Source organism: Brachyhypopomus gauderio, chromosome 2 (genome assembly GCF_052324685.1).
Source record: "Brachyhypopomus gauderio isolate BG-103 chromosome 2, BGAUD_0.2, whole genome shotgun sequence".
Taxonomy (NCBI): domain Eukaryota; kingdom Metazoa; phylum Chordata; class Actinopteri; order Gymnotiformes; family Hypopomidae; genus Brachyhypopomus; species Brachyhypopomus gauderio.
Genome location: NC_135212.1, coordinates 44,978,038 through 45,004,711, shown reverse-complemented (window position 1 = coordinate 45,004,711; position 26,674 = coordinate 44,978,038). Strand labels below are relative to the sequence as shown.

The following is a 26,674-nucleotide window of genomic DNA, read 5'->3' as shown; positions in this document are numbered from 1 at the left end:
GTCATTTTTGGGTCACCACACACAATTACACCAAAATCATGATCAATCATCTCACCATCTCTTCAGTTAAGCGATAAGTTAAATATGTCCCGAACTACGAACATTTGTTCAGAGGGTGCAAATCAGACTAAAATAAGGCTTCTCCACTAAGAAAAGAGTGACAGAGTGACAGTTATTTTTGAATGTCCCCCCCCAAACACACATACTGTACATCTCTCTCCCATACCCACTCCACACAGACACACACAAACATACATACATCTCTCTCACACACACATCTCTCTCAAACCCACTACACACACAGACTTGCTCTTTCAAGCACTATGTATTTCCTTTAGAAAATGCAAATCTAATTCCTTTTGTAGCTTTTGTATTTTTATTTTAAATATGTACTCAAACAAACAGGATGTGTTTACCTGTGCAGGGGGCATGATGTAATGCTCTATGTTGGTGCCAGTCACCTTTTCTGGGACCAGACTATCATCAGCAATGATGATCTTAATGTCTGGATAAAACTGACGGATACTGTCGATGAGAACCTTTAACTCAGTGTATCGTAGAAATGTCTTGGTGACTACTGTGACCTGAGAGTTAATGTCTGCATTGAAATAGAAGCAGCCATAGGATGGTGTTATTCAGTTGTAGTGTTTGCTTTTGATTAAGCCCATCATTTTGTATAATACCACACCACATTTATAAATTTTTAAGTTTATGTGTTCCTGTACTTACTGACTTACTATACACCTGTACTGTGCCATTTTTTTAAAACTACAAACAATGACTAAAATTTGACACAGATCTTTTATATCCAGGCTTTAGTGCACATGCTGTCACTTAGTAAACAGTCCTGGTAAACATTATCTTGGAGCTTTACTATTCACAAGGGGCAGTCTCACCTTTTCCAGGATCGTAGAGAACTGGTACCGAAGGTCTTCTGATTGTAATGGGGAATAACGCCTCATAGTCCTCAAAAGAGAAGTGAACTGAAGAGATAGATCACTGGATCACTGTTGGATAGCACATTTCAGACTGAGGATTTTACTGCAGTGTTTTAGTGAGATTATTTTTTTCCAAAAAGAGAATTCTGGGATTTCTTCTGTGCATTTCCCTAGTCAGCAACCATTTCTGCAGCATCTACATGTAATGACATTACCTTCTTTTATGTGAAAGCACAAAAATAAAGGTTAAATCGAGCACGCATGTTCCTTGTTTCTGTCAAACCTGCTTGATTTAAGCGCATCTTTGAGCTCTCACATAAATCATAATGTTTTGGAGATGTTTGGAGTATGACGGTAATCATACTCCAAACATCTACATTTACATTTATGGCATAATGGTGTGTATGCTTCTGGCTTGATACACACTGATAATTATATCAAAGATACTACATGATTTACATGTCATTTGTCTTTGTTCATATATGTAAAACATCCCTCTTTAGGCGTGTACAAACACACCTTTATTTGTGAGGTAAAGTGTTCTATGTTTTTTTTCTTGTTTTACAATAACGTGCTTTTACGTTTATAGGCAATGTGGTTTTTGTTGGTTTTCTTTTATAGTTTCAGTCATATGCCTGTGTTTGCTCACTTTTTATGTGATCAAAGATCACATCCTAGTTCCGGTCCTCTGGATTCATTAACAAACCACACGACTGGTTCAAGATGGCACGACATAAAAACACAGCCCAGCTGAACATTCCTGTCAACTTGTGTCAAAAGGTCCTGGCTTGAAATGTCATTCTAGTTTTTGTTTGCCGTTTTTTGGAGTCCGGTATGTTTCATGAGGTGCCGTCCCCGCCCACAGAGGCAGGACCGCACACACTCTGCCACTCAGTCACCCATTTATTGAGATCGCACGCACCTGTCTTCACTTCTCAGTTTATTATTTCAGCCCACAGGTCCCCGATTACCTGGCTTCACATTGCTACGCCAACGGTACTAAGGAGACAGTCCCTGCGTGCTGCTTAGACTGACTTTATCAAGGTCAACTCTGTGCTTCGTTTACGCCTTGGGGTGACTCCGAGCTTATGTGCCTCGCCAGTTGCCATGACAGCCCTTTACTATTGTTTGTCTTCATGGATAATCAAGATGTGAAACAAAACCCTTTCTGTGCCCTCATTGCTGACGTCACAACATGTTGATAAAGTCAGAGAAGAATAACCTGTCTGTTAGTAAACATTATCTAAGGTGGTATCTAAAGGCAAAATCTAATGTATTCCAAAATGGCCAAAATATCCCAAACCTAAGGGTTAAGTAAATTTTCCAGTTCTTTAAAGCAGAAATCATGTCTAGAATCATGGTAGAAATCATGTATAACCATTATATTTCAAGTGAAATAGCTATTTAGCTAGTACTGCTAGCAAGATGTTTATTCATGGAGGTCCTTGTTGTTTCAGTCTATAACATGTAATGCAGTGTTCTTCTGCTTCTTCTTCATCATCTTCTTCTTACAATACAGCCTGAACCGCTTAACGTACAGACTACGTTCAATCTGCGTTTTGAAGGTCTTGACACTGACTTGTGCACAAGTATTTTTTGAGTCGATAGGACTTGTAGTTTTTCAAAAATTTATGAATGGCAGAATGTTCAGAATTTCAAATTATAACTGCCTGTTAGAGTGTGTGTAGTGTCATGAAAAACTAGATTTGCATTTCCTGAAGGAAATACTATAGGGCTTGAAAAGGTGTGCCCTAGAGGTGTGATTTTAGGGGCAGTCATGGTCCTGTGGTAGGGAACTGGTCTTGTGACTGGAGAGTCGTGGGTTCGATTCCCAGGCCTGAGGCCATGACTGAGGTGCCATTGAGCAAGGCACCTAACCCCAGCTGCTCCCCGGGCACCGGGCTAGGGCTGCCCACTCTGCCCGCTCTGGGCTCATGTGCACCACAGCCCCCTAGTAATCACTAGTGTGTGTGTTTGTGTGTGTGTTCTAATTGCACAGATGGGTAAATGCGAAGGACAAATTTCGATTATGGTGAAAAATCACAATTGACAAATATGGCACATTTACATTTGATTCTCAACTGGTGGGTCGGACACATTCTGGGTGGGTTGCGGACAGCTTGTAAAAAAAAATTAATAAGCTACTCTGTTGAATAAAATGTTCGCCACCACCAAAGAAGTTGTATTACATTAAGTGGATCCTAAACAACAACCTACAACTCTTGAATGGGTATTTCTACCTCTTACCTCTTTGTGGTGGTCAATTTTTGTTTAAACATTTCAATAACTTAAAACGGTCCATCATAAGACCACAAAATAAGGATGTTGATTCGGATGCACTTAACGTAATATAACTGTCACGGTGAGGGGGCCGGGTCGCCACCAGAGGGCGCACATCCCGGCCAGCAGCCGATCCCAGCACACACCCCCGCAACCACTCCCACAGTCACAATCACCAGCATACTGAACACCTGTTTCTTATTTACTTTGCTCTTCTTAAGCCCGCAGGTTGTCTGGTCCAGTGCTGCACATTGCCGCTACATGAGCATCTCTGGTCCCAGCGAGTCCATCACTGCGTTCCCTACCTCTGTGCGCTACGAGCTTTACTTTGCATCACTTGCAGTGTGTGCGCGCTAAGAGCTTTACTGGTTTGGTTGCCATGGATAATAAACATCCTTCTGTTCAACCCCCGTCTCTGGCTGCCTCTGTCCCGATGCCCTCGGCGTCACAATAACTTGTTTTATGCTCTTATGATGGACATTTTAAAAGCTATTGAAACATTTGACAAAGCTGACCACCACAAATTGGTGTAAGGTATAAATACGGATATTTTAGTTTTAAATCCCATATCTGAGACCTTGTTTTTTGGTCTTATTATAGTCAAAGTCTTTATTATATTTATATAGCGCTTTTAACAACACGTTATCACAAAGCAGCTTTACAATCGTATGGGTCCAGATCCCTAATGAGTAAGCCGAAGGCGACAGTGGCAAGGAAAAACTCCCTATGATGGTGGAGATTAGGAAGAAACCTCAGGAGGACCAAGACTCAAAAGGGAACCCATCCTCCATTGGGCGAACCGTTAGCACAACTCCGTATTTTTGGACAAAAGGTTCTACAGTTATACTGTAGTTAAGGTTCTTGTTCCTTGGACTGTTTAAAAGTTTAGGATGCATTTAATATGTAACAACTTGTTTTATGGTCTTATGAAGTATGTGCATGGATGTCCTTGTTGTTCCAGTCTATAACATGTAATGCAGTGTTAGTGACACAGTGTAGGTCCCTACCCGTGTCACTTGTCCTGATGTGGTAGACACTGGTCTTGTACATCACTGTGCTGAGCAGGTGGTTGAGATGGTCTAGGTGGGAGGAGGAGAGGCTTATTTTGCTCTGGTCCTGACCCGCCACCTGCACACCTTCCAGATCATTGTCAACTGATAACACACCCCTATCCACACTCAGAGACACCTAAAACACAGAAGGAAAACAGACTTACGCTAATTTAGCATGCTATGCTAATCTAGCATGCTATGCTAATCTAGCATAAGATTAGCAAAAAATTAGCATTCGGACATATGAGAGAAATAGCCTAGCAGATAGCAGCCAGGAAAGGTGTCTTAAAGAGCTGTGTGTGTGTGTGTGTGTGTGTGTGTGTGTGTGTGTGTGTGTGTGTGTGTGTGTGTGTGTGTGTGTGTGTGTGTGTGTGTTTGTGCTCGAGAAACATATTAGCAAGAAGCAATTTCCAACACCAAACATAATCATACCTTGTACTGCAATCTTTTCTGTGCATGCAATGCTAAACCTAAATGGGCACATACACCATAAATTAAAGTACTACCAGTATAAGCATACATAGCCTGATATTACACTGATTAACCACAAGACAGAATAGAATAAAATCTTATTTCACATTTTATATTTGTTTCTACATAGGTTCAAACAAAGAAAACTAAAATGGACATGCTACCTGGTATCAAACTCTTCTTCATTGGGGTAACTGTGAGTCCATGTATGGGATATTGGAGAGGAGAGTTGGCTGGAGCCAGAATAATATGGTCTAAGTTTGTAATGGTCCTAAAAAATGCATAATGAAAGAATGAATGTCGCAAAGAAGATCAAAACCGGCATTAGACATTTGGTACCTCTTGTATAATAATTGCATTAAAATGAATACTTAACATTTATTATAAAAATAATGTTTTGTTCAGCATTCAGGGGAGTCAGACCTTTAAAATCAAATGCTTGGTTTTAGAGTTGCAGACAGCACAAAAATGTTCACATGTACATGATTCCAAAATCACAAAATACTTTTAGAAGCTCTGATGTACCTCTGTTTTATTAAGCATGATGGCTTTACTTTGAAATAAAGCATGTGAGAGGACACAAATGCAAGCTGTTCAGCAGTGGCGCAAAAAGGGGGCATGCAGCGTATGCGACGCATAGGGGCGCTGCACTAGAGGGGGCGCCAAATCGATGTAATACTTAATTTGTGTCCATCTTACGTTCGCCACCCCCCCCCCCCCCCCCGTCAACAACTTTGGTTCGGGGGGGCCGATAGTGTGTTTGCATACACCTCAGAAAGTAAGTAATTGCACCCCTGCTGTTCAGGACACTGTGGAGGAGACCAGTGTCTATTTAAAAAAAAAATAGCCATGTTTTGGCATGTTTGCCTTGTCTTACCTATAAATGCACATGTTCTAATTCAACAGTTGGAGAAAGAAAAAATAGCATAGAGAAGCCGCTAATGTAGAATTGATTGTTTAAGACATAGTTTAAATAACAAAACATGCTATAAAACCTGGTCTGGTGTTTACTGTATTCTTGGGACCGCCGCTTCTCAACCAGACTAAGGACGTCCTTTGGCACATGACCAATAAGTGTATCCGCTTCACATTTGCATGGAGGACGGCTGACATTAAGAAACAGTCTGAGGACAGAAGGCCACACATGAAATCACACAATCAGCAAAAATTTGAAATTTAAATGAACATGTTGGCCTGGTGATGCTGGGATTGGCTCCAGCCCCCCCATGACCCCGAATAGTGGGATGAAGTGGAAAGATAATGGATGGATTGATGTTGAGGAAATCTTTCTTGTGATGATAACCAAATATTAAGATGTTTCATGAATTGGCAAACACCTTGGTTTGGGGAAATTAGTGTCTTCAGTAGGTCCAGAATTGCTCCTCCATTGATATTTTGGTATGACATTTTTCCTTGGCCCAAAAAATCTGATACAAAAACACAAATGTAATGTACATGAATATACCACACTGGGGAAAAGGTTTTTAAGATTAATGTTCATACTTTGCATGAATTATGATTTAGCTTAATTTGAATGTATTACTCCAATACCTTAATATTGTTTTTGAGTCATTGGTGGTTGACTTACATGAAGATAATGACAATGACCATGGAAACAATTAAAAGTAGTTTGTTCCGCAGCATGGTAGAGAGAAGTCTGAAGGTCTGATTGGATAGTGGAGACAGAGAAGTACTCCAGTTTTTCATTGTCCAACTTGTTTGACTTGTTCTATGTAGAACACAGGACATATTATAAAGAGGTCCTTCTATGACCACACCACAGTCATTTTTCACTGGGGTTAAATACAAGGTTTATCTGATTGCATCCTTAATGAGAAACTAGAGGCTGTGCTTGAATTCTGTAATGCATAAACAATAATTTTCAGGTTGACTTAATTTTTATATTGGTAAGAGTAAATAAAGTCTGGCACAGAATAGCATGTGTACCTCCACGGAATACAGTCATGGCCAAAAGTTTTGAGAATGATACAAATATAAATTTTTACTAAGTCTACTGCTTCAGTTTTTATAATGGCAATTTGCATATACTCCAGAATGTTATAAAGAGTGATCAGCTTAACAGCAATTGCAAAGTCAATATTTGCCTAGAAAATTAACATTATCCCACAAAACACATTGCAGCCCTGCCTTAAAAGGACCAGCTAACATCGTTTTAGTGATTGCTCCATTAACACAGGTGTGAGTGTTGATGAGGACAGGGCTGGAGAACAATCTGTCATAATTAAGTAAGAATGACACCACTGGACACTTTAAAATGAGGCTGGTGCTTGGCATCATTGTTTCTCTTCTGTAACCATGATTATCTCTAAAGAAACATGTGCAGTCATCATTGCACTGCATAAAATTGGCCTAACAGGGAAGAGTATCGCAGCTAGAAAGATTGCACCTCAGTCAACAATCTAGAACAACATCATCAAGAACTTCAAGGAGAGAGGTTCCATTGTTGCCAAAAAAGTTCCAGGGCGCCCAAGAAAGACCAGCAAGCGCCAGGACCGTCTCTTAAAAGTGTTTCAGCTTCGGGATCGGACTACCAGCAGTGCAGAGCTTGCTCAGGAATGGCAGCAGGCAGGTGTGAGTGCATCTGCACGCACTGTGAGGCGGAGATTCTTGGAGCAAGGCCTGGTATCAAGGAGGGCAGCAAAGAAGCCACTCAGGGACAGACTGATATTCTGCAAAAGGTACAGGAAGTAGACTGCTGAGGACTGGGGTAAAGTCATTTTGTCTGATGAATCCCCTTTCCGATTACTTGGGACATCTGGAAAACAGCTTGTTCGGAGAAGATGAGGTGAGCACTACCACCAGTCTTGTCTCATGCCAACTGTAAAGCATCCTGAAACCATTAATGTGTGGGGTTGCTTCTCAGCCAAGGGAATCGGCTCTCTCACAGTCTTGCCTAAAAACACAGCCATGAATAAAGAATGGTCCCAGAATGTCCTCAGAGAGCAACTTCTCCCAACCATCCAAGAGCAGTTTGGTGATCAACAATGCCTTTTCCAGCATGATGGAGCACCTTGCCATAAAGCAAAGGTGATAACTAAATGGCTCGAACAAAACAGAGATTTTGGTTCCATGGCCTGGAAACTCCCCAGATCTTAATCCCATTGAGAACTTGTGGTCAATCATCAAGAGACGGGTGGACAAACAAAAACCTACACATTCTGACAAAATGCAAGCATTGATTGAGCAAGAATGGACTGCAGTCAGTCAGGCTTTGGTCCAGAAGTTGATTGAGAGCATGCCACGGAGAATTGCAGAGGTCCTGACTTGCTGCATTAATTCATTCTAACTGTCAATAAAAGCTTTTGTTACTCATAATATGATTGCAATTATATTTCTGTATGTGATAAAAACATCTGACAAACACACATAAAAACCAGAGGCCAGCAGAGCATGTGAAAATATAATATTTTTGTTATTCTCAAAACTTTTGGCCATGACTGTACTGTGCCTCCAGAAATATTTGACTAAGCAGTCGCATTGTCACACATTTGTAAATATTGCATATTTACTCTACAAATGTTCAACATAAATATATTTTAGGGATGCACCGAAAATTCGGCCACCGAAAATTTTCGGCCGAAATGGCTTAAATTTGCATTTTCGGTTTTCGGCCGAAATACTTTCATCACCGAAACAACACGGCCGAAACAATGTGCTGTGATGACGCAAGCAAAAATCGCCACCTGCACGTGTTTATTTGGATAAAGCTAGCAAAAAAATTTTCCAGTGATGGCGCCAAGGCAAAGGACATGGTGGATGATGGAACTCGTTGCCTTAGACGATCAGCCGTTCTCTGTCGTAGAAGATGTGGGATTTCGTAAGCTAATAGAGCACATTGAGCCCCGTTATGTTTTGCCGAGCAGACGACATTTCTTAGAAGTGTGTTTACCTGAGCTGTTTAATGTTGTTGCAACTCACGTCATGTTTTTATGAGAGAATTTATATTTATCTTTCAGGCCAGTCAGTTATAATTTAATTTAACTCGTATAAAATACATATATTTATCCTCTCAGATAAAAACGGTCTGCAAGTGAGTTAAATTTAATTAGTGGTCTGCCATTGTCAGCGTTATCGCCGTTAACGGCCCACCACTAATTTTATTTTATAATATGCATTACTGTAATGTCAGTGCTAAATAAATATTTTCAAATCAAATTTTGTAGTTGATTTATTCTTTGAATAGCAATGCCTTGATTTTAGTGAGGTTAGCCATAAATCCAGTGTTACTAATAATTGGCATAATGTATTTCGGTGTTTCGGTTTTCGGCTTTCGGCCTTGGTTTCCTCATTTTCGGTTTTCGGTTTCGGCTAAGAATTTTCATTTCGGTGCATCCCTAATATATTTCCCCTTCATGTTGTACCAGTAACTTTTTTTTTTACATTTAAATTAACTTAATGTCGAAAACAAGATGTTGTGATTTTCATCTTAATCCCTTCATAGTTTGTTTACATTACAGTATTGAATCAACAGCTTATCATAATTCACATATATTTTGAGAAGTCATAAAGTATTAATCAAATCTCTAATATTAATCACTATATGTTTTGCTTACATTATATTATTGATCAAGTTGTTTGTTAGTAAGAATGACGGTGTAAGCGCTTGTGTGACACTTCCAATACTCCATGCGTCTGCAGTAGGCTAAAAATGGGATGTGTGAGAGGAGGCTCACTGTGACCTTATGTGGTAAGGCCAGGTAGTAAGACCTCGCTTCCAGAATAGAGACAGCTGTAGGTTGAACTATGGAATGTGCAGTTCCTATGTTTAGGAAGGAAAGCATATATAATGGTGAAGAGAGCAGACAGCTTCAGAGCTGCACATGGGGTGACATGATTAGGTAATGTGAGCTCTCCAGAGATCTCTGTATTTAATTAATTAATAGGCCTATGTATATTTTTTAATAAAAGGCTAAAGACAAGACTGGTAATGTTTTCTTTTGCAATCAACGAACACGCTGCGCTAAGGTAAGAAGGTTAAGCGCGACATTTTGGTGACCCCGACGTGATTGCAAAATAATTTGAAACTTTTTTCTTTTCATCTAATGACTGACAGTTTGACCGTGCCGGCACAACAATAGTGGTAAAGCAGAACCTGTTAAAACAAATCTGCAAAATTTGAATTGTAACTAAATTGTGGTGAACTGACAGTACTTGGATGATTCTAAATTAAATCCAGTCTTGTCTAAAAAGGTAAAAGTATAAGTATACTATGGAAAATGGGTTTGAGTCCCATAAAGGTGATTTTAGGGTTCGAGTCCCTACCGGCAAAATGAAAGCTAACAAGTTTTTGTGTAATAATGAAAACTAACAAGTTTTTATTTAAGGTTTATTCCGTGGTGTGGCGGCCGATCCGTTCCTTTGACGAGAGGAACGAGACCTACGCAAGTTCGAGTCTTGCTAGCTAGGTATTGATATTAACCTTTGGATCTTGAGGAGTCCATAAATTAATATTATTTCGATAAAGCAAAAAGCCGGATAATGCACCTGAATTGATTGAGGATGGTAAAACCTCACGGTGTCAGAACGGAACTCTCGTTCTATATTTAGAACTTCCGGGTGAGTATCTGTTTTTATCAACGTATGTAACTGGTGAGGAAAATGCAAGTTTTATAAATGGTTTTAAGTAGAATTAGTGTTGGTTTTAAGGGTATGGAATACCTTAGTGGAACAGATGAGTGTGACTAGTGAAGTGATTTATACTATTGAAGAATATCATAAGCAGTGTGATATTTGAAGGGCTGGCTGTTATGTGACAGTATGGGTGACCAACACAGAATCGTGTGTCCTCAGATGTAATTAATTGATCAAAATAAAACATTAGAGTCTCGTATGTAATATGTGACTCCTCCCTCATTTGTATTTCATTTATTCAGGTTTCCCCTTTGGTTTGGTCCTGCATATATTTAGTATCAGCTGTACCTTGTGTCTTTGGCGATTACGTTGAGTATTCATTTGCATAGTAAGTAAGGTGTGCTGTGGGTCATTTTGTATAATTAAGTCTATTGCATCTGTTTCTGTTCCATGCATTGTTTGCATATTGTATATAAGTTCTCCTTGTGTCTGGTCGGTAAAGCTTAGTGATCGTGCGTGGTTATTTTCTCGTCCTGAGATTACTTGTGTTTTACTTCTCAGTTAAATTTCTCAATTTCGCACCCTCCCCTAGTCTCAGACTATACTTTGTGGGTTCATATATTGTCATTGTTTGAGTGTTGAATATGTTTCAGGCCAACCCATAGTCTAAAACTATACTTTAGGGATCATAAAACAAGTCCGGTTGTTAATAAGTTCGTGTGTCGTTTATTGTGTTGAATAAGTTGGGTTCGCTATGCTGACGGTCTTTGTTATACTTTAAATGGTTGCTGGGTTTGTCCTGTTAATGACAGTTGTTTCTCTGTATCCCATATATATATTGGCTATAAGTCATCGGATAAATTTCTTCCTTCGTTGTTTAACAAATAGCATAGTATGTGCTTTGTCTGAGGTGTTCTAGTTTTGATTGTAAGTGGGTGTATTTAATTTCCTCATAATTTCTTATATCTTAACGCTAGGTTATGTCATTTAGTATTGAAATCAGGATTGTTTGTAGACAGTAGGGGTTTTGTCCCTCCTCTGTATTTAGTAACTAAGTAATCAATCTTAGTTGAACGTCTAGAGAAATGCCTCAGCGCGTGCACCTGTTGCGTAGGGACAGTGTGCCTAGACAAGCAGACGAGCAAGCAAAAAGTAAAATTTCATTCGTGTATTTGCCTCCGCCTCTTAACCGAGAATTGTTACATTGCCGCAAAATAGACCAACTGGCTAAAGTGCACACGTTTAACTCGCAAAATTATCAAACGCTGAGAAGATTTAGCTCTGTGACACATGTACAAATACTGTTTGCTGGGGGTTGTTCATAACCAACTAGAATGAGCGGGGTCTACACAGCAGATATTCAGGAAGATACACCACCACCGTATGAGTTAAACTCGGTAATGCCCACTAACTAAGTTATCCAGGAATTAATGTAAAAACAGGAATCGTACAAATAGATAAAATCGACGACGTGGAGTTTAAAACGCGCGAGTTACCCTTGACATTGAATATTAGTATTTAAGGCTAAAAAAGGGAACGCATGCCGTGGGGTGAAGTGTAAACTGCGTTTTAAAAGAGACTTGGATGGAGTAGTTATAAATAGCACACACACAGCGAAGTGACTGAGTGAGGTAGACATGTCAGTGAAACGGTGAGGTATTTGGATAGCTAAAACTGGACAAGCTGACAGCAGCTAGAGAGCTTGGCTCTGGGATACTTGTGGTGTTAAGTATTATAATAATAAAGATAAATACTTGAAATCGTTTACACTGTGGGCCTTGAAAATATAATCCAGGAAAGTAGCTTTTTGAATAATAATCAATGTTTCTATGTTTTTCTAATTTTGGAATAGGTCTGTATGTTGTCAGTTTAATATGAGAAACCTGATGCCAGTTAAAGTGACTAGGAAATGTTTAATAATAATAATAATAATAATACTCTGTATTGGTATAGCACCTTTCAAACATACATGCAACTCGGTGTTTTAAAGAATAGACAAAAAGTGAAATGTTAAAAGAAATTAAAGATAAAAGAAATCAAACATAATAAAAGAATGTAATAGAGTAACAAGTTATAAGATAATATTGCAATAAAGAAAGTAAGATGGCAATTAGAACAGAGTTGGAGTTTCTTAATTTAAAAAAGCAGATCTAAACAGGAAGATGTTGAGACTCTTCTTGAAGCTGTGCAGAGATAAAATGTCTCTGATCAAGCTGTTGCAATCTAAAAGATCTCAGAGCACAGGGGATCCGCCCCAGAGACCTCAATATGTCCCCTAAGTGTATTATTTTATGCAGTAGTATCAACAGTATGGGTTTAACCTACATTTTAGAAGAAGGGGTTTTGGGAAGGGGCAAGGAAGGTCACAGTGATCCTGGCAACTTCGTTGTGGCAGGTGGGGTGGATGCTTTCTCTTTGTGTTCAGGAGAGTCATTGGGCGAAAGAGAGTCCCCACAGAACCGTAGGATGAAGGAGGGCCAGAGGTCAGAGGTCCAGCTCCAAACCCTTCTGCAGTACCAGGGCAATGGCGGGGCCCTGATGAGAACTCGGACAGCAAAGCTACGGCAAACCCTATGCTGTCCCTCACTGGCGGTACTCAAAGACTATCATTTCTGGCTGGAGAATATCAAAGTCTGCACAGAACTGTTCAAATGACTGTACAATGTGGTCAGCAGGCCACTAAACACAGGTTCCTGAGATCAAAGACTGCACCTGTTAACCTGTGGAAGAGACATTACAAATGCACTGTTTACAGACAGCAGACACCTGATGCACCTGAAGTCCACAGACTGGCCTCCACGGTTGCTATCTACAGGGGTTTCCTGAAGTCTCACTCATGAGCCACGAGGGGCGTCCACTCCCAGTTCATTTCCTGGAAGCCAGATCACTTTGATTGAACCTTTGTCCTGCCACCCGACCCATTTCATGTTATTTTGTCTTATGACATAGGAGGGGATCCAATTCATGGGAGGAATTTGAAGAACAGCTACAGGATCAGGTAAACTAGGTTACTGGGGCCTGAGGGGCGGCAACCCTGCAAAGCTGAGACATGCGCAACAGTGCTGGTAGATAATGGGAGATTCAGCCACTCCACACATCTAATTATCTTCACACCCTGGTCACATGGGTAAGGAGTAGGTAAACATGATAGGAAACCAGTACAACAAGGCATCGGGTAACAACTAACTTTCTGAGTGTGAGCTAATTTAAATCTTGTAATAACTAGTGTATTAAAATAACTTCATTTGACTAGTATTTTCCATCTCAAAGAAGGACTTATTTTAAGTTTAAGGATTTAAAGTTTAATTTATTAAACAAAAACAGACATTGGCATAGGCTGTGGACTTAGCAAATTACTGATTAAAACTTATTACTCTTTTTAGAAGTTTCTGAAATACATTCCTGAATGATATTTCAGTAAAGGGGGAGATACACCTGTTAGAAAACACCATGCACACAGCATGAAGCAGAGGTTGTACGTACAGAGTGACACGATAACAAAAGGGGGTAAGCTTAGAGACAGAGGCAAATAGGAGCCCATTAGATGGTTTGCAAGGCAGACCACAGGACTTAGAGCTATGTAAAGTACAGGAAAATTGACCCCAGAGAAAAAATTTAAGAAATAGAGTACTTAAATAAAATTTTATTATTAAAATAAAATAGCATTGCTGAGTAAATATGGTAAGAAATAAGGAAGTCTGGAAAGGACAAAATGGGAAACGAATTTTATAGAATCAATTGATCAAACCAGTGTTAACTGAGGCACACAGGGTAGCACGTGGGTAGAAATAAATGAAGAAAAATTTTGGTTAACTGATGGCACCTATACTGACGTAATAGCAGTCTGGACAGAGTAATGTGATATTTGAAACATGCATAACAGCTGTCATGCTTTAAGGAAAGGTCTAAGCAGGCTCCCTGGACCAAAGGAGCTAAGATAGGATATGATAATTCTTTGTTAATCACTCAGTGGGGAAATTTGCATTGTTACAGCAGCAGAGAATTGTGTAAGGAAATACACATATCTAAGACTATGTACAAATGCAATGAAAAAAGGAGATGAAGTTCAGATTGACTACATGGGTATGGAAATACCAATACGGGGATTAAGCTATTTGTTAGTGGCTGAGGATAAATTCTCAGGTTGGGTAGAAGCATTTCCACCAGGGCAGAGGACTCTAGGTCAGTCTGCAGAATGTTGATAAAATTACTGGATACTGCACCATTGTATACTAAATTAAGTGTACTCAGATAATGGGATGCACTTTACTAGCTAGGAGCTAAAATTTGTGGAACAAAATTTGGGTTTGAGACACAAATGTGGGTTGGTTTATCATTCTCAATCTCAGGCTAAAATGGAGATTATAAATGGTAAGTATAATGGTAAAGGTAAAGGTATGTGCACAAAGGTATTTATATGGTTGGCCAGAAGATCTTCAGTGAATTTTGTTGCAGGATTCACTTCGTTTGAGCTCATGACAGTGAGAAGTTGTCGGGGGTCCCCCAATGCGCTTGCGAAACCTGACAGGTACACTCGGGGTCGTACAAGGAAGGTTACAGTGAACTAAAAAAAGTAATTTGTGAAGCTTATTCTGTCCAGGTACAAGGAGAGGAGTCAGAACCAACGGACCTGTCATCAAATGGGTCCTGCTTAAGGTCATCAAAAGAAAGTGGTCAGAGCCCAGGTGGACCAGTTCATGCAAGGCCACTAAAGAGAACATCACACGCTGTCCGATTGAAGGGCAAAGGAGAAACGTGGTACCACCTCAGCCGGTGCTGAGCATCAGAACCAGCGCGCCGAGATACGGAGCTCTCAAACGACAGGTCAAAATAACACCTGAGAGCGGAGGTTCAACAATCAGGTAGTCCACCCTGACCTCCTTCGCGGGATAAGAAGATAATCTTGCCTCCAACAGGGCAGAAGAAAAGATGATGCTGCAGTAAAAGTTTTGTGATGTATTTGGATGTTCAGTAATATTGTCTAATGTTGTTTTACAGGCCTTGTGTAACATTGTTTGTCTATATGTTTTTGTATTATTGAAAGTAGTAGCAATGTGATTGTTAGTATTTAACAACATGTTAAAGGACCTTACAGGGGACTGCCCCCTTTGCATATGGATCCATGGTGGGTCAAGGCCAATATTGTTGTAATAGTAGCTGCATAACTGAGATCCCTTGGAGAGTTTCACATGAAGCTTTAGGAGTTGATAATCATACTACTGGCCGGCTGGGACGGCCATTTAGCAATAATAAAGTTCAAAGGTAAGCATTATTTTTCAGAGAGACGCACATCGTACCAAGAACCTAGTTATTCTATCAATAGAATTGGGATGTTTTCATCTGGAGTACTGGCACATCTCTAGTGTAGGTCGTGTACTGTATATCTAGTAATAGGAGTGGGCCAATTGTGTTAAGACCCTTTAGGCCTAATTAGGATAAACATAGTATGGTTTAGACCTGCCCCAACACTGGGACCATCACTGGAAAATACGTCAGAAATTAAGATATAAGGCATTCATGGATCAGATTATACTAAATGGACACGACAGCAGATAATTGAATTGACTGTCTTATTATGTCTGTGTTGACTTCTGTGGGAATACTTTTGACTTATGATTACAGGTAAATGTTGTATTCCGATGTAGAAGAAGCTTAGTGGGAAGCTTAATCAGCAGTAAGATTGAGAAGCAGGAACCACAAAGATGTTTGGGTATGATGTCATAGTTGGAGACAGAAGATGAAAAGGTAGTTTTGGATTAACTTAAAGTTTGATCTATTTTGAGATCAAAAAGGGGGAATTGTTGTGATTTTCATCTTAATCCCTTCATAGTTTGTTTACATTACAGTATTGAATCAACAGCTTATCATAATTCACATATATTTTGAGAAGTCATAAAGTATTAATCAAATCTCTAATATTAATCACTATATGTTTTGCTTACATTATATTATTGATCAAGTTGTTTGTTAGTAAGAATGACGGTGTAAGCGCTTGTGTGACACTTCCAATACTCCATGCGTCTGCAGTAGGCTAAAAATGGGATGTGTGAGAGGAGGCTCACTGTGACCTTATATGGTAAGGCCAGGTAGTAAGACCTCGCTTCCAGAATAGAGACAGCTGTAGGTTGAACTATGGAATGTGCAGTTCCTATGTTTAGGAAGGAAAGCATATATAATGGTGAAGAGAGCAGACAGCTTCAGAGCTGCACATGGGGTGACATGATTAGGTAATGTGAGCTCTCCAGAGATCTCTGTATTTAATTAATTAATAGGCCTATGTATATTTTTTAATAAAAGGCTAAAGACAAGACTGGTAATGTTTTCTTTTGCAATCAACGAACACGCTGCGCTAAGGTAAGAAGGTTAAGCGCGACAAAGATCAGCAGAATGGCTTCATGTGGCTTAATATTAAAATTTAAGACAACTTTGACAACTTGTTTCATGATCACCACATCTTCACATTGTGCCAGTTAAACCCAGTTCATACTTAGTCCTGTTACACATTGCACAATAGACATGGATAGAAAAGGGTGTGAGCTGACTACGTCTTTTGGAACTTCCACCTAAATAGATAACCATCTTCCCCGACAATGGGATCAAACTAAATTACTGAAGCCTGGAACAGAAACATTCTACAGCTGAATAAAGATGAAACAGATATGACTATACTGATCAATGTGAGGCATCTCATTATGATATGAACACGTTCTAAAGATTCCGACTTCCTGCTTCCTGCCGACGCTGCTTCCTGCTGACCTACGCTGTTGCGGAGCGAATTTTGAAATTGTTTTCTAAAGTATAATAATCTATTTACGTGCTAATCTTTACCTTTTGCATTCCTAGATACATTTTACAGTTTTTATTCCGGCCGCTGACCAACTTTCTGCCTTCACAAATCAGCTAGCGTAAGTTTATATATCGGCTAGACACGGTAAGTGTTTTGATTTATTCATGGCTGGTGTTGGTTTGTTCCCGTGTTCGGAGTGTGGCATGTTTAGTCTAGACCCTTTCGCCACTGATAGTAATAGTCATAGTATTTGTGAGAGGTGCAAACTAGTAAATTCTCTCGTGGCGAAAGTGGAAAGCTTAGAGCGACGCGTCCACTCATTATTGAGGGATAGAGAGACAGGGACAGGGTCTGTAGTAGGTGTGGACGCGCCAGGGAGAACTAGCGCCTCCGCGACTCCGGCGATAGAGCCCTCACAGCGGGGTGAATGGGTGACGTCTCGGCGGCGTAGTCGGAGAGCGAGGGCTGCAGCTACCGCTAACGCCAGCGCTAGCCCACCAGAGCACCACTCACCGGTTCACGTGTCCAACAGGTTCGCCCCGCTCAGTGCTACACCCGCTGAGGAGACTCTGGTCATAGGAGACTCTATAGTTCGGCACGTGAAAGTAGCTGTAGCTGTAGGGGCACCAGCGGTTACAGTCAGCTGTTTACCGGGAGCCAGAGCGCCGGACATTAGTGGCAACCTTAGATTGTTAGCTCATAGGAGGTTTTCTAGGATAGTGATTCATGTAGGGGCCAACGATATACGTCTGCGGCAGTCAGAAGTGACTAAGGCTAATGTTAAAGAGGTGGTTAAATTAGCCCAGACGATGTCCGATGCCGTAATCTGCTCTGGCCCCATCCCAATGCGGCGCGGTGATGAGCAGTACAGCAGGCTCACGTCGCTAAACCGCTGGATGTCCAAGTGGTGTTCAGAAAATCAAGTGGGCTTTATTAATAATTGGGAAGAGTTCGAGGGCAAGCCTGGTCTTTTAGGCAGGGACGGTGTCCACCCCACCCGGGATGGCGCTGCCCTGTTATCTTGCAGCATAGCCCATAGCCTGTTAGCTAGTCGGCAGAGTAGCACTAGGAGCTGCTGACTGTCCAGGGTCGCGACCAGGCCGCAGACTAACGGGTTAAACCTGTCTGCGAGCTGCTTAGAGGCGTCACCAAGATCCCATAGGATTGAGACTGTGTCTGTGCCCCGGGTTAAACTAAATCATAAGAAAATAGTCCGCCCGAAGTTTTTAACTAATATTCAGACTTCACATCAAATTATTACAACCTATATGACCGATCTGAAAATTGGATTAATCAATATTCGATCGCTCAACTCAAAAGCAGTTTTTGTAAATGAACTTATAACAGACCAGAAAATTGATATTCTTTGTCTAACTGAAACGTGGGTTCAATCTGGTGATTATTTAACTCTAAACGAAGCCACTCCTGTGGGATATAGTTATATACATAGACCTAGACTGTCAGGCAGAGGAGGTGGAATATGTATAATCTATCGTGATTGTTTAGAAATTCATCAGAAATACTTAGATATCTCAAACTCATTTGAGATGCAGTCTATTAATGTAATTAGTCCATCTGAAAATAAAAGTACATTCTCCCTAACTAATGTATACAGACCACCAGGGCCTTACTCAGATTTCTTAAACGATTTCACCGATTTTGCAGCAAATTTAGCAGTATGTAGTGACAAAATAATAATGGTAGGAGACTTTAACATACACTTTGATAATGCGGAGGATCCACTGACAAGGGCTTTTACTTCTATATTGAACTCTGTCGGCATTAAACAAAACGTAGTAGGACCTACACATTATCGAAATCATACCCTAGATCTAATATTAACACTGGGTATCGACGTAGATAATATAAACATACTCCCGCAAACCGTAGCAATCTCCGATCATTATTTAGTAAAATTCGATTTTCACCTTAACATAAATACCCGCCCATCTCCTCGGCAGTGTATAAAGCGCTCAATAAATTCATCAACAGCAACACAGTTTATTGAAACCCTCCCTGATTTAACTGCTCTAGCCCACTCGCCATCCGATCCAGGAGAGTTAGATAGCCTAACCGACTACTTAGAGAATACCTGCAGATCAGCTCTAGATATAGTAGCTCCACTAAAATATAAAAAAGCTAGATCCAAAAAGCTCGCCCCATGGTACACCGACCAAACTAGAAACTTAAAACAAATAGCACGTAAATTAGAGCGGAAATGGCGATCTACTAAATTGGAAGTATTCCACTGTGCCTGGAAGGATAGCATTATTGACTACAAACGGGCACTCACTAAAGCACGCTCAGCATACTTAGCCTCACTGATAGAGAAAAATAAAAACAATCCTAGATTTCTTTTTAATACTATTTCTAAACTTACAAAAAATCAAGCAGGCACAGAACCTCAGATTCCAGTAAACCTCACTAGTAATGTATTTATAGATTTCTTTGATAATAAAATAGAGAATATTAGACAAAATATAAAACCCTTTATTAGCAATACAACTGGTATGTCATCTGGTTTGGTTGATATTGATTTAAATTACATACCGGGAGAAAAACTTGATGCTTTTCATCCACTCCCAAAATCAGAATTAGAGAAAATAATTTCTTCCTTAAATTGTACTACCTGCACATTAGACTCAGTTCCCTCAAAGTTATTAAAAGAGGTATTACCAGCTGTAACTGAACCTCTTCTAACTATAGTTAACTCATCCATTACAATAGGTCACATGCCCAAATCATGTAAATTAGCAATTATCAAACCTCTGATCAAGAAACCAAATCTTGATCCGACTGTGCTGTCTAATTATAGACCCATTTCAAACACATCATTTATATCTAAGATCATAGAAAAAGCTGTTGCCCAGCAATTATGCCTATATCTGTATAGGAATAACACATTTGAAAAGTTCCAATCTGGTTTTAGGCCCCATCACAGTACTGAAACAGCATTAGTTAAAGTAACAAATGATCTCCTCCTTGCATCAGATCAAGGCTATGTATCACTGTTAGTGCTTCTTGATCTTAGTGCAGCTTTCGACACAATTGATCATAGGATCTTGCTAGAAAGGTTAGAACGCTGGGTTGGAGTCTCAGGCACAGCCCTTTCATGGTTTCAGTCTTACTTAACAAATCGCTATCAGTTTGTAGAGCTCAATAATATTTCATCCAAACGTACAATGGTTAAATATGGGGTCCCGCAAGGCTCCATCTTAGGACCATTATTATTTACATTATATATGCTACCATTGGGCACAGTTATAAACAAACATGGTGTCAATTTTCACTGCTATGCGGATGACACTCAACTTTACATATCAGCCAAACCCGATGACAAACTCAGTTTAGGAAAAATTGAGGCCTGTGTAAGAGATATTAAATGCTGGATGTCTCTAAACTTCCTACAATTAAATGAGGACAAAACAGAAGTTCTCCTTGTGGGCCCTAAGGCCGCAAGACAGAAAATTCCTAATTTAATGCTTAATCTTGCAGACTATCCCATTACACCTGGCACAGTAGCCAAAAACCTAGGCGTCATACTCGACTCCGACCTATCATTTGATAAATATATAGATAATACTACTAGGATAGCTTTTCTACATCTCCGCAACATTGCCAAATTAAGAAATGCATTATCACAGGATGATGCAGAAAAATTGGTGCACGCCTTTGTTAGCTCTAGACTAGACTACTGCAATTCACTACTGTCAGGATGTTCAAATAAGAATCTAAATAAACTTCAAGTAGTTCAAAATGCCGCAGCTAGAGTTCTGACCAGAACTAGAAAATTTCAGCATATTAGACCAGTCCTATCAGCCCTGCATTGGCTCCCAGTTAAATTTCGTATTGATTTTAAAATTCTATTATTAGCATATAAAGCACTACACGGGCTTACTCCTGAATACCTCCAGGAACTTATTTCCTACTATGAACCCCCACGTCAACTAAGATCACAGGGTGCTGGTCTGTTATTAGTTCCACAAATTAACAAGGTAACAGCAGGGGGAAGAGCCTTTTCTTATAAGGCCCCCCAGCTTTGGAATAATCTTCCTAAATGTGTCCGGGACTCTGACACAGTCACAATCTTTAAATCTAGGTTGAAAACCCACTTATTTAGTCTAGCGTTTGATAATTAATATCCCCCTTAGATAAAGGTACAGATCCAGGGGTTCATAGACGAAGGGTTTTATGGTAGACTGGGGTGCTGGTGCTGTCATCCTGTCACTGCTCGTGGTCACTCAAGTTTGTTGACAGTGCAGTGGACGGATGCCATTGTCTCAGAATGCCCCCAAGCCTATGTTACCTTCTGGTTCTGCCTTTTTTTAGCTAGGCTGTAATAATTTAACTTAGTGCCGGAGTTGCTGCCACACTCCAGAAATGTTTATAATTTTACCTGTCCCGTATATGTCCTCATACAGAGCTAATTTTCCCTGTTTCATTTCTCCACATGGCTGCCCGCCTGCTTGAGGAATAATGAGATGAGGAGAGACAAGCGATCCATCCTGGCCGGCCACCTCCTGCCTAACCGGATGCCTACACCATGATGGACATTATTACATATTTTTCGGTCTAAATGGACATTATTGCATCTTTTACATTCTGTCTACATTCTGTCTATATTGTTGTTGTTGTCATGGTGACCGGTGTCGGCCAGAGGAGGATGGGTTCCCCCCCTGAGTCTTGGTTCCTCTCAAGGTTTCTTCCTCATGCAAAAAACTAGGGAGTTTTTCCTTGCCACTGTCGCCTTTGGCTTGCTCACTGGGGGCTAGGACTCGGCACTTGTAAAGCTGCTTTGTGACAACAACTGTTGTAAAAAGCGCTATAGAAATAAAATTTGATTGATTGATTGATGTGGCTAAAAACGCACTAATGTACTCTGATCTCAACTTTAGCAGTCATATCAAATCAGTTACTAAACCATAATTCACCTTAAGAACACCAACAAAGACAGATTTTCTGACAAAGCCAGATTGAAGGATCTCATCCATGGTTTTATTTCTAGCAATGTTGATTACTCTGATGTTTTAATGGGAATCCCAAAAATGCAATCCGTAAGACAAGACAATTTAGTTATTATGCTGGTTTTGGAATTGGATCACTGTCAGAATATGAGAAGAGACACCGAAAGCTTATTAAACAAAAATGTATTTTTTTGACCAGGCTGTCAGCTCAGTTTAAACACTGTTCCTTTATCTCCTGTAGTGCTGCACATTTACCTTTTAATTTGTATCTTGTCTTTTATCCTTTCAGATTCAATCAACAATAATATTTTTCTAGGCATCAACTTATATATATATATAAAAAAAATAAAATTCTCATCCCACCCAGCCAGACCAGCGTTGTCCAAGACCCATCTGTAATATTCAAACCAGCATTTGAAAGAAGAGTGTCGTGTGATATCATAAACAGGGCAAGGCAGCTCATGTGTCCTTTTTTATTCACCTTGGCAGCTTCCTGTTACTGGGTGTTTCATGACCAGGATTGAGCATAGCTGACACAGAATGTGGGCATCTGACTGTGACTGACTGTTTTAGAGTCTGAGATGCAAAAGCCAACACAGCAAGAAAAGTGGCTTGCAAACAAGGGTCCATACCTATACTACATTTATTTACTGCACCGCTCTGAGCACATGTACACCACAGCCCCCTAGTGATCACTAGTGTGTGTGTTCTCACTACACAGATAGGAAAATGCAGAGGACCGCCCCCGAGTGGGGTGAAAATCCACAATTGACAATATGGCAACTTATCAGTTACTGCCAGACTTTGATGACAAAAATTTAAATGCAAGAGCAAAATCACAAAGCTTTCATGAAATTTCCCTTGCAACAAACAATCATCAACCAGACAATACTCATAGGGGGAAACACTTAAAGAGAACCAATATTACAATAAATAAATAAAGGAAACTGAACACAGCGCACACACACGTAACAAGGGAGCTACTGAACTAAGAATACGAGCAGGTACACTGAAAACAACTAAACAACTTCAAAAACCAGCGGAGACACTAAGAGTAGATACTAAGCACGACCAAGACAGGAACTAGGACATTAACCACACAAGTAACAGAAGAACACTAAGTATAAACAGAGGAGCCAGACACCCCGGGACGGCGTCGTCAGGAGGCGGGGACACGTCGTCAGGAGGCGGGGACGCGTCGTCAGGAGGCGGGGATGCATTGTCAGGAGCCGGACACTCCGGGACGGCGTCGTCAGGAGCCGGAGACACAGGGACGGCGTCATCAGGAGCTGGGGTGGCGGCGTCGTCAGGAGGCAGGGATGCCAGGCTGACGCCATCGGGAGCCGCCAAACCGCTTGGCTGCGGTGTGGAGACCTGGGCCATGCAGGCGGGCGTAGTGACCGTTGAGGGTGTGGGTCTCTGGCCTCTGATCCCCCTCACACGGTGAATGGAATCAAATGAGTGGGCCAGGGGGAACTGTCGCACTGGGGCACAGCTTCTCCCCAAACCTTTCATGGGGGACACTGTACTGCACTGTAATCCGGCCCTTGGGGCGAGCTGAACTGGAGCACACCTGATGCAATACAAAGACGCATCAGGTTGCCGAACCCCTCCACAGATCAGGCTTCCTCTCCTCGGGTTGTTAAGATCAAATCCGCCCACTCGAGTGCCTTGTCGTTTAGGAGAGATCTCATAAATAACACCAACAAGTTCTCAGGTGGTGTGGGGCAGGTAAGCAACCGAATGTATGAATTACATTGGAGAATAAAACGGTCTGCAGATGTCCACATTATTAATAAGCTCACACTTGTTTTATTTACCCTGGGCATTGACCAAATAACCAAGGCTCTTTGATGCATCTCAATGGAGTTTGGAGAGGAGTTTCTTACTATGCTGCTACATAATCATTTAGACTCTGCTATACTTGCTAGGTGATACGGTATTCCAGTTAACAATTTGAAGTAGGATTAATTAATAAACAGATGGGTTATTGGTAGTTAACTTTAGTTGGCTAGAAGACAATTTTCATACATGAGCTAGTCTATGTTAGTTGTAGATATACCACATCTGAAATGCCATCTTTATATATAAATATATTGCATATGTATCAAATAATACATGCATGTAATTAATTATACTGTATTATCTAAGGCTGTTGACCGAGTTGTTCAATGCAGACACGAGTGCAAAGTGAAGGTCAACTTGATTTTGATTTTTTTCATGCCATGCTTGCTATGTACTTTATTTGGTGATACATCCATGTGTACAAAGCAATTCTGCAAGTCAATCTGAATAAAGATATCTGACTAAATGCCAAAAATCAACAGTGAAGAGTAGCTTAGTCAAGTTAGATTTATTTTCAAGTGTTACGCTGGGAGGAGGCAGGCACGACGAACAGGTGCAGTAAGGTGCGGCCATTTTTAAAATTCCTCAGATGCCTGACATAGTCCACTATAAAACTAGATATTTCAAGTTGTACATATAGGAAAATTATCATTCATGACTCAAACTGAAGAAGACAGTTGGGGGAACATATTGATTCACTTCAATATCATATTCCTTGTTTTGTTTAGAGCCTCTATTACAAATGCTAATATGCCCGGAATGTCAGAACTGCAGACTTGAACTTGAACATCACAAGCATGTATATTCACATAGTTATTCAATGCTGTCTATAAATTTGCAATATATTGGTCTTTTCTAACAACACAGAAAAAATGAAGCAAATCCATGCAAGTATTGCAAAGTTATTCCACTTTGTCCAAGGTATGTGCGGTCCAACATTCCAGTGTCTAAGTATGCTAATTATGCGACACACCCGGTGGACAATCAAGCTAACATGCTAGCAAATTCCATACACGAAACCGAGGACCTATTTCAAACAACAACGAAGCACTTATTACAGAAAGACCAGAAAATTCCAATGAATAAATTTCATGTCCAATTATGAACTGTACAATATGATATTTATGTCCAATATAGTCCGACAGGCTATGGCAAGCTTACGTCGACAACTCCTGTAGCATCCGACACGATACAGAGTACTCCAGCACTCAAAAGCTCCAATACTGTTTATAATCTAATGTTTAGTATTAGATTATATATTTTGTCCAAAATCGCTTATGAAAAATTATCAATTTTTACTCACGAGTACGTAGAATCGCGTCGTAGCCGGTGTTCGTTCCCACTTCCGGGTTGGCGAAAATTCCGAAAATTGCTCATATATTTCATAAAAAATAATCCTTTTATTTTCTGTGATGTTCAAAAGTATCCACGATCAGAATAAAAACGAACAAAATAATCCACGGCTGCTTCAGTTTCGCCGAACAGTGTGTTCTGGTGGAGCTCAGCTTAGGTTAGCAAAGGTTAGCTTATGTTGCTATCCTAGGGACCCACATTGGAAATGACTGCGCACTTTCCGAAGGGTCTAATAAAAGAAATAACCCACCAATCATGGCAAACGAGGGCTGGTTCGCTTCGGAAGAAAGTAAACTATTGGTTAGAACAGCTTTCAATCACTTCTAAGAATGTCGCCAGAATGTCTGTAGAGCCGGTCACCCCACCACCCCCTCCCCTTCGCACCCCGCCGGGGAGAGGTTGTAAAACCTGTCATTCAAAGTCACTCCACCACTTCTAACCAATAAAAACCACTCAAATCAAAGCAGAACCCCTTCAGCTTTTTAATAAGAGGTCAAATCAGCGTTAAGAATGCTTATGTGACGCTTAGGGGGCAGATTTGTCGGTGCGTCTCATCCAGGAAGCGGATTACGCGAAATTTTGCAGTGAGGTGAGCAAGCTTTTTAAGGTATTTATCCACAACGGATCTACGATGTTAAGGGCTTAAATAAAAGCCTTATTAGTAAACGATTTTTAGGTGACAAAACATTAAGACATCTCACATCATAAATATGTTTTTTAAACGGATATGTCGGGAGACCCCCCCCGCGAGGTGCACTTTTGTCACCAACTTCAAAGCCGGATATCTCGCAATCGGCTGCACGTAGACGTCTAAAACTCGGTAGGCATGTAGATGGGATAAGAAATTTTGAATTTATCGCTTTGTTCAGAGATTCATTAATGTTTAATGTTTTTTATGGCCCTAAAGGAGCTGGGCCCGCCGGCGGGCCCACTAGGGGGCGCTTCTGCAGAATAGTAGACAAGGGTGAAAGTGTGGCGCGAACAGCGTGAGCACTTAAACAAGTAACACTCACAATGACACGAGCTTTAGACAAAGACGAGCACAAGACATTGCACAAGACAACGTAGCGACACACCCACAAGGAGGGGTCCGGAGCTGTCACCGTAACATTAAGTGTAGAAAGTACAATTAAATTATTACTTAAATTATTTTCCACAGATTGAAAAATCAACAGAGTAGTGCAACATTATAATAAAAATTAATACCAAGTCTTGTTTAATAGTGCAGCTTTTTGGTGTAATTTTCTTTTCTTTGCAGTGGGTCAGATACATTAAATGTTTTTCCTTTTTGTTAGGTCCCTTGGGCCTATATTTCCTGCTCATATTACGAGGCTATAGTCCTGTTGTGTGTGTATGTGAGTTTCGTGTACGAATAAAAAATGTTGAAATCAC

The 26,674-nt window shown here is 40.5% G+C and overlaps 1 protein-coding gene across 2 annotated transcripts in view; it reads right to left on the bottom strand.

The window, feature by feature from the left end:
• Positions 1-25,481, bottom strand: part of LOC143508400 (beta-1,4 N-acetylgalactosaminyltransferase 2-like) — a 31,228-nt gene extending 5,747 nt beyond the window's left edge. The window contains exons 1-9 of one of the 2 annotated variants that reach the window (XM_076996863.1): positions 25,233-25,481; positions 6,330-6,470; positions 6,079-6,168; positions 5,737-5,865; positions 4,906-5,012; positions 4,703-4,740; positions 4,226-4,406; positions 897-983; positions 417-598 (exon numbers count right to left, since the gene is read on the bottom strand). In XM_076996863.1, the coding sequence (XP_076852978.1) occupies positions 417-598; positions 897-983; positions 4,226-4,406; positions 4,703-4,740; positions 4,906-5,012; positions 5,737-5,865; positions 6,079-6,168; positions 6,330-6,470; positions 25,233-25,315 (1,038 nt within the window). In that variant the 5' untranslated portion in view covers positions 25,316-25,481. The remainder of the gene's footprint in view (positions 1-416; positions 599-896; positions 984-4,225; positions 4,407-4,702; positions 4,741-4,905; positions 5,013-5,736; positions 5,866-6,078; positions 6,169-6,329; positions 6,471-25,232) is intronic. The other variant, XM_076996864.1, reaches the window with a different exon arrangement.
• Positions 25,482-26,674: the final 1,193 nt, after the last annotated feature.